The sequence below is a fragment of the Salmo trutta genome, chromosome 8 (assembly GCF_901001165.1).
Source record: "Salmo trutta chromosome 8, fSalTru1.1, whole genome shotgun sequence".
Taxonomy (NCBI): Eukaryota; Metazoa; Chordata; class Actinopteri; order Salmoniformes; family Salmonidae; genus Salmo; species Salmo trutta.
In genome coordinates this window covers 37,299,245-37,317,393 of record NC_042964.1, presented here as the reverse complement: position 1 = coordinate 37,317,393, position 18,149 = coordinate 37,299,245, and the positions used below count along the sequence as shown (strand labels likewise).

Sequence of the window (18,149 nt, the reverse complement as noted above, 5' to 3'; positions counted from 1 at the left end):
TTTCCCCTTAAACCACTCAAGTGTTGCTTTAGCAGTATAATTAGGGTCATTGTCCTGCTGTAAGGTGAACCTCCGTCCCAGTCTCAAATCTCTGGAAAACTGAAACAGGTTTTCCTCAAGAATTTCCCTGTATTTACCACCATCCATCCCTTCAATTCTGACCAGTTTCCCTGTCCCTGCTGATGAAAAACATCCCCACAGCATGATGCTGCCACCACCATGCTTTACTGTGGGGATGGTATTCTCGGGGTGATGAGAGGTGTTGGGTTTGCGCCAGACATAGCGTTTTCCTTGATGGCCAAAAAGCTCCATTTTAGTCCCATCTGACCAGAGTACCTTCTTCCATATGTTTGGGTTGTCTCCCACATGCCTTTTGGCATACACCAAACATGTTTGCTTATTTCTTTAAGCAATGGCTTTTTTCTGGCCACTCTTCCGTAAAGCCCAGCTCTGTGGAGTGTACGGCTTAAAGTGGCCCTATGGACAGATACTCCAATCTCCGCTGTGGAGCTTTGCAGCTCCTTCAGGGTTATCTTTGGTCTCTTTGTTGCTTCTCTGATTAATGCCCTCCTTGCCTGGTCCATTCGTTTTTTTGGGCAGCCCTCTCTTGGCAGGTTTGTTGTGGTACCATATTCTTTCCATTTTTTAATAATGGATTTAATGGTGCTCCGTGGGATGTTCAAAGTTTCTGATATTTCTTTATAACCCAACCCTGATCTGTACTTCTCCACAACTTTGTCCCTGACCTGTTTGGAGAGCTCCTTGGTCTTCATAGTGCCGCTTGCTTGGTGGTGCCCCTTGCTTGGGGGTGTTGCAGACTCTGGGGCCTTTCAGAACAGGTGTATATATACTGAGATCATGTGACAGATCATGTGACACTTAGACAGCACACAGGTGGACTTTATTTAACTAATTCTGTGACTTCTGAAGGTAATTGGTTGCACCAGATCTTATTTAGGGGCTTCATAGCAAAGAACGTGAATACATATGCAAGCAACACTTTTACATTTTTTATTTTTTAGAATTCTTTGAAACAAGTTATTTTTTTCATTTCACTTCACCAATTTGGACTATGTTGTGTATGTCCATTACATGAAATCCAAATAAAAAGCCATTTAAATAACAGGTTGGAATGCAAAAAATAGGAATAACGCCTAGGGGGGGGGGGGGGGATACTTTTGCAAGGCACTGTATATATTATTTAAAATAATTTATGGGGGATTGTAAATGATGCAGACAATTACATTGATAGAAGCCACAATCTACTTGCAATATTAAAGCTGATCCACCCTCTAAAGAATACAAAAACAATAATAACAATAACTTTGCCATGAAATGAGCAGCAGCAGTACAGAACCATCGCCGGCACATTAGACGGCACATTCCTCACTCGCTAAATGCACAATTAAAGAGCCAGATGCACAATTAAAGGGGAATTACACTCACTTTTAGTTTTCTTCCAGACCAAAATGGTCTTCTAATGTAATTTAACATAGATATGGACTCAGAACATCCAATTTCGTTGTTTCTCTATGAACAATTGTAATTTTGAGAATGAAAAAACTATCTAAAACAAGGAAAAATAAAACTGAGAAAACATAATCTGGGGAGAAATCACAGATTTGATAGGGCCCCCCCACCTTACAGTTGTTAATTAACCATTATTTTACCAGGTATATTGACAGAAAACATAGCGCTCTTCTTTCTCGTGTACACTAAGGACCCGGGGTTGGATGGAGGCATGTTGGCTGGGTGGGGTTGGAGGAATGGGATGGGAGGTTGGGAGTGGAAGCCCACTTGTTTTTCTTTTCTTATTCTGTTTGTACTGAATATATTATTACTTTCTTAAACTCTGTATGTATTTTTCTTCTTTTGAGTGGCAGCCTACGGGTATATGTTTTATAAACATAGAATTTGAAATGGACAATGCACCGCCCCAACAAAAAATAACAAAACAAATAAAATGTTTGTAAAAAACAGACTTCCTTAACAATCTACATCTTCTAAAGTCTCAATAGCTCAAAGGCCATCTGGTTTATTCTGTATATTAGGTGCAAGAATTATTGTTGAAAAGGAAGGTGTTTCATTCTGTTTACACCTGTCAGCACAGAATAAGTGAGGGCTCTCACGTCTAGTTATGTACTCCTGCTTACAGTCTCCATCCTTTTCCCCGTCAGGTATTGAGCCTAGAGGTAACATGGTGCTGAAGCCGGCTGAGTTCATCGTGGAGACAGTGGAGGCGGGGCTAGGGGAGGTGCTGGTCTACGTGGAGGACCCAGAGGGACACACAGAGGAGGTGGGGCACTCTCACTCACATGAACTCTTAACTCCTCAATCCCTTACTCCTCCGTCCTGAAGTTGCTGTTCATTTGCCCACACAGTTCTTCACATTCAGTTTCTATCTCTCCCCTTTCTCCGGTTCCGGCCCTCTCTTTCTGTTCCAGGCCAGAGTGATCCCCAACAATGACAAGAACAGGACGTACTCTGTCATCTACCTGCCCAAAGTGGAGGGCCTTCACAAGGTAACACACTTACAGTACCTGTATATATATACTGGAATATATTTGAAATCTCAGTTTATAAACTTCAGTAGTATAGGATTTCCTCCAGCGGTCTAACAGGGGTCTATCCATGTTCCTCTCCCCAGGTGAAGGTGCTGTTCGCTGGGCAGGACATAGACAGGAGTCCCTTCGTGGTGAGTGTGTCCAAGGCCATGGGAGATCCCAACAAGGTGCAGGCCAGAGGACCAGGACTGGAGCCTGTAGGCAACGTGGCTAACAAGCCTACCTACTTCGACATCTACACAGCAGGTAACACACACATACACATCTGGGGAGGACCATGTTCATGGTATGGAAGTAGATCATCTACCTACCTTTCCTATTGAAATCCCCTAGTTTCATCAATAGGGTTGTAAGTAAATCTAAGGATATTTTAGAATGATCATTAGCTTTGCAATATTAGCTGATATTTATTATTTTAATCATGATGACAAAGTACATGTATGTATTTGTTCTCTCTAATGTCCTCCAGTGTTACGCCCATTTCTGTCCCCTGAACACACAGTAGAAGGTGTTAGTTCATCTCTTTTTGTCCCCAGGTGCCGGTGCTGGAGACGTGGGTGTAATCATCGTGGACTCCCAGGGCAGAAGAGACACCGTGGAGATCATTCTGGAAAACAAGGGGGACAGTATTTTCCGTTGCACCTATTGCCCTATCCTGGAGGGGTCTCATGTTATCTATGTGACGTTTGCTGGGCAGCAGATACCCAGAAGCCCTTTCACCGTCCACATCTCAGAGGGTAACACACACACACACACACATGCCTGTGCGCGCGCACACACACACACACACACACACACACACACACACACACACACACACACACACACACACACACACACACACACACACACACACACACACACACAGATTTTGTTGATTGTACTGATTTTTTACAGTAATCCACTATCTGACTCCCTCCCTCTCTTTCTAATCTGAGTAATATTGAGTATTAATGTCTAGACTGACCTCACTACTAGACATTTGATCTCCATAACAGACAGTGACATCCTGCCATAACAGACAGGCCACCGGCATGGTCTGAAGTCTTTTGGGTTCTTCTGAAAATTGTTGAGTTAGGGTTGGTGAACTCTTGGTTTGTGGGAGGACTCTGGATGGGTTCTGAGTGTTGGGGAGGCAGGGTTCTAAGCTGTGGATTCTGGTGGTTCTCCAGAGTGATCCTGTCCTGTTCCTGCGTGTGTGTCATGTTGTTGTTGTTCCTCCATGCAGCTCCACCGAGCTCCCTACCCCCCGGCTCTCCGGTGCAGATAGTGCCCCAGTCCATACGCACCCCACCCACAGACAAGGCCAAGAGAGTGCCCCCCCCAACACCGCCCAAACCCAGGCGACCAAGTTAGTACAGGCCTGCCCGTGGAGGAGAGACTGGAGCCTGCCTGCGCCAGCCTGGTCCCCCCCTAAACTCAATACTATACCACCAACCCCCTTGACGCACCGCACCAGGGGGTCCCCAGCTTGATGGCATGTGCTGGCGCTTAGCCCTCTGTGGCTTCATCCCCCCTTCAACCCAGGCAGCTTCCAAAGAGAGAGAATGAGAGGGAATGAGTGTGTAACTGAAAGTAGCAATGAAAGGATGAGAGAGAGAGAATGCATGAATGAAAGAAAATGAAGAGAGTGAATGGGAGAAAGAAATGCAGTTCCTCCTCATTTTAACAACAGAGGCAGCATCATCCATCCATGTGGTTGGCTGGTTTCGGACGGTCACCTTTACAGACGCTCGGCAGGTCTTCAACACACAGAGGTCACACACTTACAGTACATCACCTGCTTCAGAAATAGAAGTACAATACAATTGGTCTTCCAACATTGTCTTATTGATCAAATAATTCCACACACGTTCATTTTATCCAGTTTGTAGCTTACTTTGGCTTAATATCCTGTAATACGTGATTTGATTTCTTCCATGTGTGACGTTAAATTGACTTGGCGATTTAGAACAGAACTAATGAGTAACAACACCCACGAATTAACAAAAATAGATTTTAACAAAACAACAGCACCCTAGTGTACCATAACAACGCTTTTTTTAATGATAGATTCCCAATTAACCCAGAAACAAACAATCTTGTTCAAGTCAAGATTGTCTTAACCTTTGACCTTTGTTTCATTTGACGAGAGCGAAAGTCAGCGTGACCGTCCAGACGTGTGTGAGTCTTACATACCACATTACACTGTCTGCTCATCATCCCCCTCTTCATCCCCCCCCCAGACCAAAGCAATTGCTCTGTGTTCAGTCAGCCATTTACAATTTAATCTTTTCTGACTAACACTGAACATTCAAATGCTCCTCCATTTTTAGCTTTTTCATAATATAACAGAACAATAACATTGTTTGTCTTCATAACCCATTTTAATAACAGCCTCTCTATAAAGAGACTTTCCATAAATCTATTTGAGTTTTTATTCAGTTATTTTATTTTCCTTGTTTTTCTTTTGGTCATTTATAAACTTAAGCGGTCAAAAATGATGATGAATTGGGAGAGTTAGCTGGTTATTTCTTCCTAATTTGACAAAAATGCTGTAATGTTTTCTGTGGCCAAGGCATTTTTACAGTCCTATTACAGCACTGGTAATTAGCTAATTGAAAGCCTGCAGCGTCATAAGTCAAGATGTTAGCATAGTTATGCTAGCTATATTTCTTTGGAATGTTTTGCCATCTAACTAGAGGTTCACCGTGTAACGTCATTGTATTCAAGCGCATAGAAATTATTCCAGAAACCTTTTAACAAGTCTTTTTGTTTTCATTCTGCCAATCTTATCTATTCAAGCCCAGTGTTTTACAGTAACCCGTTTGCTCTCTGTCTAGCTGTTCTGCAGGTATATAACTCCTGTTCAATGTCCATCTCTCCTGTTGCTTCTTCCCTGGCAGCCCATGCAGACTGTGCTTCATGCACCACCATTCAACCGACTTAACTAACAGCCAACCTCTGCCGCAGCCTGTGTGTGAATGAGTGTGTATCTTGTTATCTTCTTGTCTAACCGCGTTACTCCTCGGTGGTCCCACAGCCAGCAACCCCAACGTGTGCCGGGCCTCAGGGAGAGGTCTCCAGCCTAAGGGGGTGAGGGTGAAAGAGGTGGCTGACTTCAAGGTCTACACCAAGGGAGCCGGCAGCGGAGAGCTCAAGGTCACCGTTAAGGGGCCAAGTGAGTGTGTGGATATGAGTGTAATCTTTCATGTTGTTTATGACTTGCCACCACATTCATTTATTGGTTTCATAGGGGCATAAATACTCTTCATGAAATGTAATGGTTTTTAATGGTCTAGTTGTGATAGGAAGACTACTGCATGTTGTGGCTAGCCGTTGACCTCTGAGCTGCTGTGTGTGTGACCTGTTTGTGACCCCCTCAGAGGGACTAGAGGAGCCTGTGAAGGTGCGTGATGCGGGAGACGGGGTGTATGAGTGTGACTACTACCCCATCATGACTGGCAAATACACCATCACCATCACCTGGGGCGGACAGACAATCCCACGCAGGTGAAACCCTATCCTCCCCCTATTCTGTTCTGGGCACAACCACATGAAAGCTATAAAGGCTATAAAGGCTATAAAGGCACATGAAAGCTATAAAGGCACATGAAAGCTATAAAGGCAGTTAAGGGATTTCCAGTTGTGTCCTGGAAGGACAGATGTTGAAATAACTTAAAGGAGCCGAAATGACCTGTAATGAGTCATGTTATGAAGCTTACATTCCTGCATTCCTTGGAGGTTAATGGCTGGGGGGAGGGGGGGTGGAACTGGAAATATCACTGCTGTCCAACATCAATAACTTTCATTTGACTGACATTACAGTCAATGGGGCTATAGAGGATTTCTGTTTGACTAGACCACCCCTGACTGTACAGTATGTGTGTCCATGTATGTATGTGTCTGCATTAACATGTGTGTGTGTGTATTTCCTGCAGCCCGTTCGAGGTGGTGGTGAGTGAGGACGTGGGGCCCCAGAAGGTGAGGGCGTGGGGGCCGGGCCTGGAGACAGGCATGGTGGGGAAGTCAGCTGACTTTGTGGTGGAGGCCATCGGCACAGAGGTGGGAACTCTGGGTAAGTCTGACAGATGGCTGTTAGAAGAGAAAGACCCAGGATAACGCTGCAGAATGCTGTCTCATTATTATATTGGCCAGAGGGGATGGACTGTTTTCCACTGAACTTCTGACATGACTGTCAGGCAACTTACACAGATTCCATTTCCAGGCAGACAGACACACACACAGACACACAGATACACAGACACACACAGATACACACAGATACACACACACACACACACACACACACACACACACACACACACACACACACACACACACACACACACACACACACACACACACACACACACACCCACACACCCACCCACACACACACACACACACACACACACACACACACACACGACACAGCTCACAGCTCAAGGCTGTCTGTAATTGTTAGCAGTTGGAGAGATTAAAGCCCACATTTTGGGGGTCACTTGTCTCAGAAACCAGCGCAAGGCCTGAGGGCTTCCTGTTCCTGTCACATGATCAGTCTGACCTGCCAGCTGAGGGAAAAGGTCATGACCCCTGATGATTCACCTCATCACAGTTATTATATGAATTAGGATGAACTTAGTCTTATTTCTCTATCTTCTACCTCCATCAGAAGCGACAACAAAACCAACCTGCCAATATTTCTTAGTCTGTTGCCATCTATGCCTGTTTTTCTCTTTGCTGCCAGTGTATCTGTGTCTGTGTGCGTTTTATGTGTGTGTGTGTGAGCTTATATCTCTACCCACCTCTATATAATGTCTACCTATATCTCTCTCCCTGTCTCTGATCATCCCCAGGTTTCTCCATCGAGGGCCCGTCGCAGGCTAAGATAGAGTGTGATGATAAGGGCGACGGGTCATGTGATGTACGTTACTGGCCCACGGAGCCTGGCGACTACGCTGTTCACGTCATCTGTGACGACGAGGACATCAAGGACAGCCCCTTTATGGCCCACATCCTCCTCACAGCCAATGACGTGTTCCCTGCAAAGGTTAGACCCCACCCCTTGATATTTACCCCACCAGCTTGCCAGCCTGTAGAACCAGAATAATAAAGTGACGTAACAGTAAGAGAATGGTAACATACTGTCATAGTAACGTAATAATGACATAAAGGCTACATAAGGATGACATAACAGCATTAGGAATACCCTCTCCTTGCAGGTGAAGAGCTATGGCCCAGGTCTGGAACCGATTGGCTGCATTGTCAACAAACCAGCAGAGTTCACCATTGATACAAGTAGAGCCGGAAGGGGCCAGCTGAAGATATACGCCCAGGATGCAGAGGGCTTCCCCATCGACATCCAGATCACAGAGAACGGAGACAGCACCTTCCTCTGTGTCTACATTCCCACCAAGCCCATCAAACACACCATCATTATCACCTGGGGAGAGGTCAACGTCCCCAACAGTCCCTTCAGGGTAAGACTGACCACCCATCTAACAGACTGTAGACAAATACCTGTTAGATCAGGGCGTTCCAACCCTGTTCCTGGAGAGCTACCCTCCTGTAGGTTTTCATTCCAACCCCAGTTGTAAATAACCTGATTTAGCTTATCAACCAGCTAATTATTATAAGCAGGTGCGCTAGATTAGGGTTGCAGTGAAATCCTACAGGACGGTAGCTATCCAGGAACAGGGTTGAAGAGCCCTGTGGTAGATACACATACAGTATATACATACATTACAGCATTCTATAGCATATTCAGACTCTAGAGTGCATTTGCAAAGATAGTATACAGCTTTGTACAATGTTCTGGTACTAGTAATGTATGTTCATTGCTGTGTGTGTGTGTGTGTGTGTGTGTGTGTGTGTGTGTGTGTGTGTGTGTGTGTGTGTGTGTGTGTGTGTGTGTGTGTGTGTGTGTGTGTCAGGTGACCATCGGAGAGGGCAGCCACCCAGAGAATGTGAAGGTGTATGGTCCAGGTGTGGAGAAGTCAGGTCTGAAGGCCAACGAGCCCACCTACTTCACTGTGGACTGCAGCGAGGCAGGACAAGGTGAGATGCAACAGAGAAATACAACACATAGAAGGGTCTTCACTATTCAACGTTGTAGCCGACAGTGTTGTTGAGTAGGTTCTAGCACTGATGAGTATTTTCTTGCCATCTGCCTTCTTAATGTTAAACAATCTTACTTGTTTTTCCACTCCAATTTTTACCCCCTTCCAAATCCTGGACCCCTTCACTCCCATTCCCATTCCTCAGGGGATGTCAGTATCGGCATCAAGTGTGCTCCCGGCGTGGTTGGTCCGGCAGAAGCCGACATCGACTTTGACATCATCAAGAACGACAACGACACTTTCACAGTGAAGTACATGCCCCCCGGCCCCGGACGCTACACCATCATGGTGCTGTTCGCTGACCATGTGAGAGAAAGAGAAACTACACCGCCATTTAGAATTTTTACATAATTATTATGAAACCAAACAATAACAACGACCTTCCCACTTTGACCCCTGCCACAGGAAATACCCATCAGCCCTTTCAGGATCAAGGTGGACCCCTCTCATGACGCTAACAAGGTGAGGGCGGAGGGACCCGGACTCAACAAGACAGGTGAGACTTCTAGTAACCATGACAACAAGCCGCAGACATGACAAATAGATCAAAATCATATACAATAATGTAAACTATGATGCTATAATGACTATAGAGTTACAAAACAATGGACATCAATGTCCAATTCTGGTGTTTTATTTGATTCTATGCTAATGACTGTTAATGCAACTGATTACTAGATCAGTTGTATTGATCATGAATGTCTCTCTGTGTGACAACGTTTAGGTGTGGAGGTAGGTAAGCCCACCCACTTCACCATCTACACCAAGGGAGCGGGCAAGGCCAAGCCTGAAGTGCACTTCACCGGAGCAGCCAAAGGGGACGCTGTCCGAGACTTTGAGATCATTGACAACCATGACTACTCCTACACCGTGCGCTACACTGCAGTGCAACAGGTATGTAACCATGACTACTCCTACACCGTGCACTACACTGCACCAAGTATGTAACCATGACTACTCCTACACTGTGCGCTACACTGCAGTGCAATGGGTATGTAACCATGACTACTCCTACACCGTGCGCTACACTGCAGTGCAACAGGTATGTAACCATGACTACTCTTACACCGTGCACTACACTGCAGTGCAACGGGTACGTAACCATGACTACTCCTACACCGTACACTACACTGCAGGGCAACAGGTATGTAACCATGACTACTCCTACACCGTGCGCTACACTGCAGTGCAACAGGTATGAGATCACATAAGGCCAAGATTCCTCACAATCTCGTTAAAATCTGTATTGTTTGAAGTATGAGTTATTTCCTGGCTCCTCTTTATGGATGGTGTTTTTGGGTTAAAATTGGGAGGAAGGCCTTGGTAAGAGGGTGATTGAAATGTTTAGGCTGCAGAAGTCTGTATACATATACTATCGTTCAAGATTTTGGGGTCACTTAGAAATGTGCTTTTTTTGAAAGAAAAGGTTTTCTAATTATCAATTAGCCTTTTAAAATGATAAACTTGGATTAGCTAACACAACGTGCCATTGGAATACAGGTGTCATGGTTGCTGATAATGGGCCTCTGTTAGCCTTCATTTCTCAGAACAAGAATAGACTGATGAGTTTCAGAAGAAAGTTCTTTGTTTCTGACCATTGGAGCCTGTAATCGAACCCACAAATGCTGATGCTCCAGATACTCAACTAGTCTAAAGAAGGCCAGTTTTATTGCTTCTTTAATCAGCACAACAGTTTTCAGCTGTGCTAACATAATTGCAAAAGGGTTTTCTAATGATTTATTAGCCTTTAAAATTATAAACTTGGATTAGCTAACACAACGTGCCATTGGAACACAGGAGTGATGGTTGCTGATAATGGGCCTCTGTACGCCTATGTAGATATTCAATTAAAAATCAGCCGTTTCCAGCTACAATAGTACATTTACAATATTAACAATCTATACACTGTATTTCTGATCAATTTTATGTTATTTTAATGGACAAAAAAATTTGCTTTTCTTTCAAAAACAAGAACATTTCTAAATGACCCCAAACTTTTGAATGGTAGTGTGTGTTCATTATGTCTATATGTCATAATATAACAACCACATTCATCTTTTTCTGTCTGTCCATCTTCCATATCCTTTCTCTCTCTCTCCTTCCCTCTTTCCCCACCATATCTCCCTCTCTCTCCCGCTCTCATATCTCTCTCGCTCTCTCTTTTCCCTCTTTCTCCCTCTCTCCACCTCTCTGTCCCCCCCCTCTCTCCATCTCTCAGGGTAACATGTCTATCTCAATCTGCCACGGCGGTGACCCCATTCCCAAGAGCCCCTTCAACATCACTGTGGCGCCGCCCCTTGACCTCAACAAGGTCAAAGTTCAGGGGTTGAACAACAGTGAGTACCCCCCCCACACGTACTCTCATTTTACTAAGAAACTGACCAGGAAATAAACTACTGTTCATCACCTGGAAGAGTTTGACCTCATGTCCTCCAACACATTTGTCTTCCCCAGAACACACAGCCACACATAACACATTGGCCTTCTTCTAACAGTTACTTCCTTTAATAAGAGGTTATATAAAATCAACTGGCCCTCCCTCGTGATATTCCATACTGCCAAGGAATTATTTGGCCGATGCACCAAGGACAGTCTAGTATTTGTTTTGTATGATGGCTTGGCTCCATAGTCATATAGAAAATAATTATGATCCCCTAGGTATATAATCATTTCAGTCTGTTAACTAAAATCTATTGTTTTCACTTTGGTGCCAAACAGGAATGTATGCTATAGCCCGGCCTGATACCCTGTGTGTGTGTGTGTGTGACCTACAGAGGTCGACGTTGGGAAGGATCAGGAGTTCACAGTGAACACGCACGGCGCCGGTGGCCAGGGCAAGTTGGATGTGAAGATCACCTCGCCCTCTCGTCGGCCAATCCCCTGCAAGCTGGAGTCTGACACGGCCAACGAAGTGCACACTGTGAAGTACATTCCCCCTGAGGAGGGACCCTACAAAGTGGATATCAGCTATGATGGGAACCCTGTGCCTGGGAGCCCCTTCACTGTGGAGGGGGTGATGCCCCCTGACCCCTCAAAGGTAGGATGCACCTGAGACGAACACACACACACACACACACACACACACACACACACACACACACACACACACACACACACACACACACACACACACACACACACACACACACACACACAACCTGTGTACTGTACAGTAAGCACTGTAGAATACATAGTGCAGCTGAGATTACATCACCAAAAGATTGAGTGGATAATGCTAGTGTGTTTTACACTTTGAGCTATGCTGGAAGGAATGTTCAGACATTTCACAACTCTGTATGCTGCTCTATAGAGCGATGGGTCCGGTCTGCATGGGGTTAGACGGTAAGGAAGACCTGGCCTTGGTCCAGTCTGCATGTACTGTATCAGTCTCTTTAGGGCCTGTAGGGTCGCTGTCCTGGTGGTCCCGTGGAGAGCTATAGGGAGGAACTTCCATTAGTACATGACTTAAGGAGGCTTCCTGTCTGATGACACACATCATTGCATTCCGTTTCCATTTAACAACTGTCTGTGAGGGTCTAACTCAAAACCCAGTGTGTCCCATCTTAGTAGTGAGTATCTCCTCCCCCCTCTCTCTGTCCCTTTTTTCATCTCCCGTTCTCTCTCTTTGCCCAACTCCCCATCTCCCTCTCTATCCCTCTGTTCTTGTCCCATACATCCTCTTTCCCAGTTAGTCTTTAGTACAGTAACATCTTCCCTTGGCACAGTTTCTCCATTCTGTACTATTTCCCCCTGACTCTCCCCTGGTCCCCCAGAGTCAGACAGACAGGTCCAGGAGCAGTAGAAGTGTAATACAGTGATAATGAAACATATTCATCACTCTGATCACCTGGGGGCTGTTTGCTTTGTCCAAGACTCATCCAGAGAGTAGAAATCATTAACCAACGCCAGGAGGTGTGTGTGCGTGTGTGTGTGTGTGTTTGTGTGTGTGTGTATGTGAGAGAGAGAAAGAGAGAGAGAGAGAGCGAGAACAGTATGTGTGTGTATGCATGTGCGTATGTGTGTGTGTGTGTGTGTGCGTGCGTGTGTGTGTGTGTGTGCGTGTGTGTGTGTGTGTGAGAAAGAGACAGCGAGAGATAGTATGTGTGTGAGTGAGTGTTTACCTTTAGTCGCAGTTAGATGAGTCAGGCGGTGAGGTCACTACTGTCCCATGTGGGACTGAGGCGTTGGACCATAACACACCTGACCCCCTTCACCAGATGTTCCCCAATACGTCATCCCCCCTCCCCCTCCCCACCGCCAAACAGGATGAGCTATATGTCAGTCACTGGACTGCACCATCACTCTCGGAAAGCATTACTGAGAGGGTTTAGAATACGCCGGTCATGCAGAGAAAGAACTGAAATAGTTATTGTGGTCATAGACATATGCATTTTTAATGTCGGTCAGATGCAGTCATCTTTCAACCATTTGTCAGATGAGACTCCTGTAACTTCTTCACTTTTGATGGCTCTATTACTGAAATTCCAAAAGCGCTTAATATTGCATGCTTCATTTTATTTGTAACATAGAGCACCCATTTCGATCTAATCACCCCCTCTGAGCTGTTAATCTAATGGTTTCTCCCCCCTGCTGTCTCTCAGGTGCGTGCCTATGGCCCAGGCCTCCAGGGGGGCATGGTGGGCAAGCCGGCCCCCTTCGCCATTGACACCAAGGGTGCGGGCACCGGCGGGCTGGGCCTGACCGTGGAGGGGCCATGCGAGGCCAAGATCGAGTGCCAGGACAACGGCGACGGGTCCTGCTCTGTCTCCTACCTGCCCACAGAGCCCGGCGAATACGCCATCAACATCCTGTTTGCCGAGCAGCACATCCCCGGCTCCCCCTTCAAGGCCATGGTACAGTCCGTGTTTGACCCCAGTAAGGTCACGGCCAGTGGGCCAGGCCTGGAGAGAGGGAAGGTCAACGAGGCAGGGTCGTTCGTAGTGGACTGCGCCAAGGCTGGGGACGCCGAGCTGACCATTGAGATTATTTCTGATTCGGGGTCGAAGGCGGAGGTGCATGTTCAGAACAACAGTGATGGGACCTATTCTATTACGTACATCCCACAGTTCCATGGCATGTATACTATCACCATTAAATATGGGGGGCACGCCGTGCCCAAGTTCCCCGCCCGTGTGCAAGTGGACCCAGCCGTGGATACCAGCGGGGTGAAGGTGTACGGACCAGGAGTGGAACCCAGAGGTAAGAACATTCACAAATGTAGATAATCGTCATCATCATCATCATCATCATGACGATGACGGACAATAGGCTTTTCACTTTGATTGTTTTTCACTGAATCAGAATTTAGGCTTCATTGCACTTATTTGATACAGAATTCAAACAGGATTTCCACTGAATAGCTTCTGTGTGATTCAAACAAGGTTTAGGACTTAAAAAGACAGTCTATAGTTCATAAAAGCTGCAGTCTGTAGCCTACTTCCTTAATTAACAGTACATAGAAGAGATATTTTCAGAGAGAAAAGGAGTAATATAAATGAAGAAGTTCATTCTTGCGGTGCCAAATACAGTATAAGTGACTGTCACATAAAGGTTGTAGCTTAAATCAGAGGCTACCACATCCCTGCTGTTCAAAAGACTCCAGCTGTATCCAAAAATGGCACCCTGTTCCCTATATGGTGCAAAAGAAGTGCTCTATATAGAGAATAGACTGCAAGTCTAACTCTTGACTGAGTTCAGGCCAGCCATTACATCAAACACAGGGTGAATGTCACAGTAAAGCAAAATTAACCAAGAGCTCTGGCCAAGAGACTTCCATCTCTTCTCTATCCCTCTGTCATTGCATTCCATTGTGCTTCAAAGCACAAAAGCAGTCTTTCCTGCCTTTATCACTCCCCCTGCTTGTCCAGCGCGTACACACTCTCTCTCTCTCTCTCTCTCTCTCTCTCTCTCTCTCTCTCTCTCTATTAAATTCAGTATACTTTATTGACATGGGAAAGTAAACACTTACATTGTCAAAGTAAACATATAGCGACGATGGTCAAGGACAGCAATATACTAGCCTGTTTGTAATGAATTCTTAAGAGTCTAAGCCGTTGGGGGGTGGGTTCTAAGCTGACATATGGAATTGTTTTACGATGGTCATATCATGGATGATTTAGCTATTTATTTGGAATTTTATGACCCCTTTAGGTATAAAATATATAGAAATCTGTTTAGCAACTAACTAGCACTGAAGTTTACTTTGATTATTTGTGGGGGTTTTCCAATAGGTGATATAGTTTTATTTTTCCTTTGTGATAATTTGGTTGGGCCAGATTTCCTGAGTGCTGTCCTGAGGATTTCTTGGGTTGGTTTGGGTTAGTGAATTGAGCCTCAGGACCACCTGGCTGAGGGGACTCTTCTCTATGGTCACCTCTTGGCAGTTGAGGGCTTTGTAATGGTAGGAGTGGGGGTCACTTGTTTTGAAATTATTATACAATTTGGTGGCTCTTTTTTTGGATATTAATCAGAAGAGGGAATTGGCCTAATTCTGCTCTGCATGCATTGTTTAGAATTTTTCTCTGTACTTTTAGGATGCTCTTAGAGAATTCCTCATGAAGTGTTTCAATTTGGTGTTTGTCCCATTTGTCAAATTCTTGTTTTATAAGCGGACCCCACACTTCGCTGTCGTATAGTGCAATTTGTTCTATTGTTGATTTGAATATTTTGAGCCAGATCCTAATTGGTATGTCTAATTTGAGATATATTTGAACTGCATAGAAAGCCCACCTTGCTTTGTCTTTAAGTTCATTCACAGCCAAGTTGACGTTTCCTGTGGAGCAGATTTTTGGTCCCAGATGATGTATAGGTGTTTGTGTTCTACATCAGTGGAGCCCAGTAAAAATGGATATCGGTTTCCCTGACATCTGGATCTTTTCAGGAACGTATAAAATCTTTGTCTTTTTAAGATTGACTGTCAGGGCCCAGATCTGACATAACTGTTGCAGATGATCTAGGTGCTGCTGTAACCCTTCTTTTGTGGGGGGACAGCAGCACCATGTCATCTGCATACAGGAGGTATTTCATTTCTGAGTGAGACCTGGGGCTGTTTATTGTTCTAGTGTTTTTGCCTATTCAGTAATGTATATATTAAATAGACTTGAGCTCCGGTTGTTCCCCTGTTTCACTCTGAGTCCTTGGGAAAATAAATGTCTATGTTTATTTCCAGTTTTGACTGCACATTTGTTATTTCTGCACATTGATTTGATGACGACATACAGTATGTTTTTCTACCCACACCACTTTCAATTCATTTGAGAAATATGCCTTCATGCCAAATTGAATCAAATGCTTTTTGGAAATCCACAAAGCAGGAGAAATGTTTTGTTTTGATTCACATGTTTATCAATTAGGGTGTGTAGGGTATACATGTTGTCTGAAGTTCGATAATTTGGTAAGAATGAAATTAGATTTTTGCTCATTGTGTAGTAGTATGCTGTTCATGATGGCGCAGAGTATTTTTGCCAGGTTTCTGTTGACACAAATGCCACAGTAATTGATCAAATTTGTCTCCATTTTCAGTCCTTGGTTCCAGATGTCAGGGGAATAGCCTACACTCAAAACCTGCTTAATAGAGTGTGGCAGTGCTAAATTTGTGGTCTGTGTATTTGATCATTTATCTCTCTCTTTCTCTCTTTCCTTCTTTCTCTCTCTCTGTCCTTTCTCTCCCAATCCTATTCTCCCTCCCTTACCTCTTTCTGTCTGTAGAGGAAGGAAAATAAACTGACAATTAGCCGTAGCAACCTGACCACAGCTTGACTGACATTACTGGCCTGCACAGCCCTGTCTGGCTTTGATTAGACTTGGACGATCCTGATTGGCCATGTCTGACAGTGAGGGGTTGTAATTGCTTTGTGATTGGCTGGATGTGTTCCTGATTGGCAGTGATTGGCTGGGCTTTTAAAGCCAGTGGAATCGGTACTGCAGACGCAGACGTGCGGCTGTCAATGGAGGTTTATGTTAACTCAGACAGACCTGCTCTCGAATTAGTCTAACCTTAGATCCCTAGGGAAAAGTTAGAGATAGAAAGGGGGAGAAAGAGAAATGTGTGTCTATCACATAGAGAGAAAAAAATTGCGATCAGAGTGCAGGAGGCTGCTGAGGGGAGGACGGCTCATAATAATGGCCAGAATGGAGCAAATGGAATGGCATCAACCACCTGGAAACCATGTGCATGATGTATATGATACCATTCCACTGATTCCGCTGCAGTCATTATCACAAGCCCATCCTCCCCATTTAAGGTGCCACCAACCTCCTGTGGATCAGAGAACAAGGGACAAAGACAGAAGTACAGACAGACAGACAGACAGACAGACAGACAGACAGACAGACAGACAGACAGACAGACAGACAGACAGACAGACAGACAGACAGACAGACAGACAGACAGACAGACAGACAGACAGACACATCACCTGTGAGAGACAGACAAATCAACCAAGCTCCACATACCTACTGCATCTGTGTTGTCCACAGGGGTCCTGAGGGAGGTGACCACCCATTTCATCGTGGATGCCCGTGCCAAGAGCAAGACCGGGAGCAGCCATGTCAAGGCCCGCATCGTCAACCCTTCAGGCGCCAACACAGACGCCTACATCACTGACAAGGGAGAAGGCACCTACAGAGTGGAATACACTGCCTATGAGGATGGTAAGGCTGAGTCATGCAACTGCACCAATAGTGTGATGTACATTCTATCTAGAGGACATTATGATGGAGCAGAATATCAGGCACAATGTATTATCTACCATACATAACATCAAAACTCATAGGAAAGTCATTAGATTGCCTTGGATGTTATTGTACCCGAATGAGCCCTGAGCCGCCTCAGTACACATATCTGATTGACTTATAGCCCCTCTGAGGCCTGAAGTGAGGGAGTCTGGGTAGCCTTGGTGCTCACCTTGTTTTATGAATGTTTTTCCAGCACGTCGTAATTCCCCAAAAATAAACCTTGTGGCTTTCATAAAACTAACTGTTTTCCCTCCCCTTTAGCCATGGGGAAAAGAGCCGAGCTCAGCTGGTCTGCCCTTCATGACTTTAACATACTCTAGCCTGCCAGGAAGCAGTGTGATTTCTCCCAGTGTAGGCCCCTTGGCCCATATTCACAGAGTGGCTATGAGTAGGAGCACTGATATAGGATCGGTTTGGGGGGATCTGATCGTAGATCAGCACTCATACTGTGATATCATTTGTGAATATTTGTGAGTTATTGAGAAGTGGGAGGGGGTTGATGTGTGTGTATATATAGGCCCAGGTTGTTGAGGACACAACGGGGAAAGAGAGCACACACTTTGAGATTACTTGGAAAAGGGAGAGCGAAGATCAGAGAGACACACAGAACAGAAAGAGGGAGGATAAGGTAGAGAGGGGAGAGAGAGAGGGGAGAGAGAGGGAGGAGAGTGAGGGAGAGGGGGAGGAGGAGAGGGGGAGGGAGAGAGGGGGGGAGGGGGAGAGAGGTATTAGTAGCCGGTGACTGGCT

The 18,149-nt window shown here is 45.3% G+C and overlaps 1 protein-coding gene across 11 annotated transcripts in view; it reads left to right on the top strand.

The window, feature by feature from the left end:
• LOC115198815 (filamin-C) overlaps positions 1-18,149 on the top strand; it is an 85,072-nt gene that overhangs the window by 47,876 nt on the left and 19,047 nt on the right. For 6 of the 11 annotated variants that reach the window (XM_029761113.1, XM_029761118.1, XM_029761112.1 and 3 more), the window contains exons 5-22: positions 2,178-2,296; positions 2,445-2,522; positions 2,648-2,810; positions 3,101-3,301; positions 3,793-3,915; positions 5,587-5,724; positions 5,930-6,056; positions 6,485-6,621; positions 7,403-7,596; positions 7,769-8,026; positions 8,480-8,603; positions 8,811-8,971; positions 9,071-9,161; positions 9,390-9,559; positions 10,884-11,001; positions 11,440-11,702; positions 13,267-13,864; positions 17,144-17,317. In XM_029761113.1, the coding sequence (XP_029616973.1) occupies positions 2,178-2,296; positions 2,445-2,522; positions 2,648-2,810; positions 3,101-3,301; positions 3,793-3,915; positions 5,587-5,724; positions 5,930-6,056; positions 6,485-6,621; positions 7,403-7,596; positions 7,769-8,026; positions 8,480-8,603; positions 8,811-8,971; positions 9,071-9,161; positions 9,390-9,559; positions 10,884-11,001; positions 11,440-11,702; positions 13,267-13,864; positions 17,144-17,317 (3,237 nt within the window). The other 5 variants (XM_029761115.1, XM_029761119.1, XM_029761117.1 and 2 more) reach the window with 2 other exon arrangements.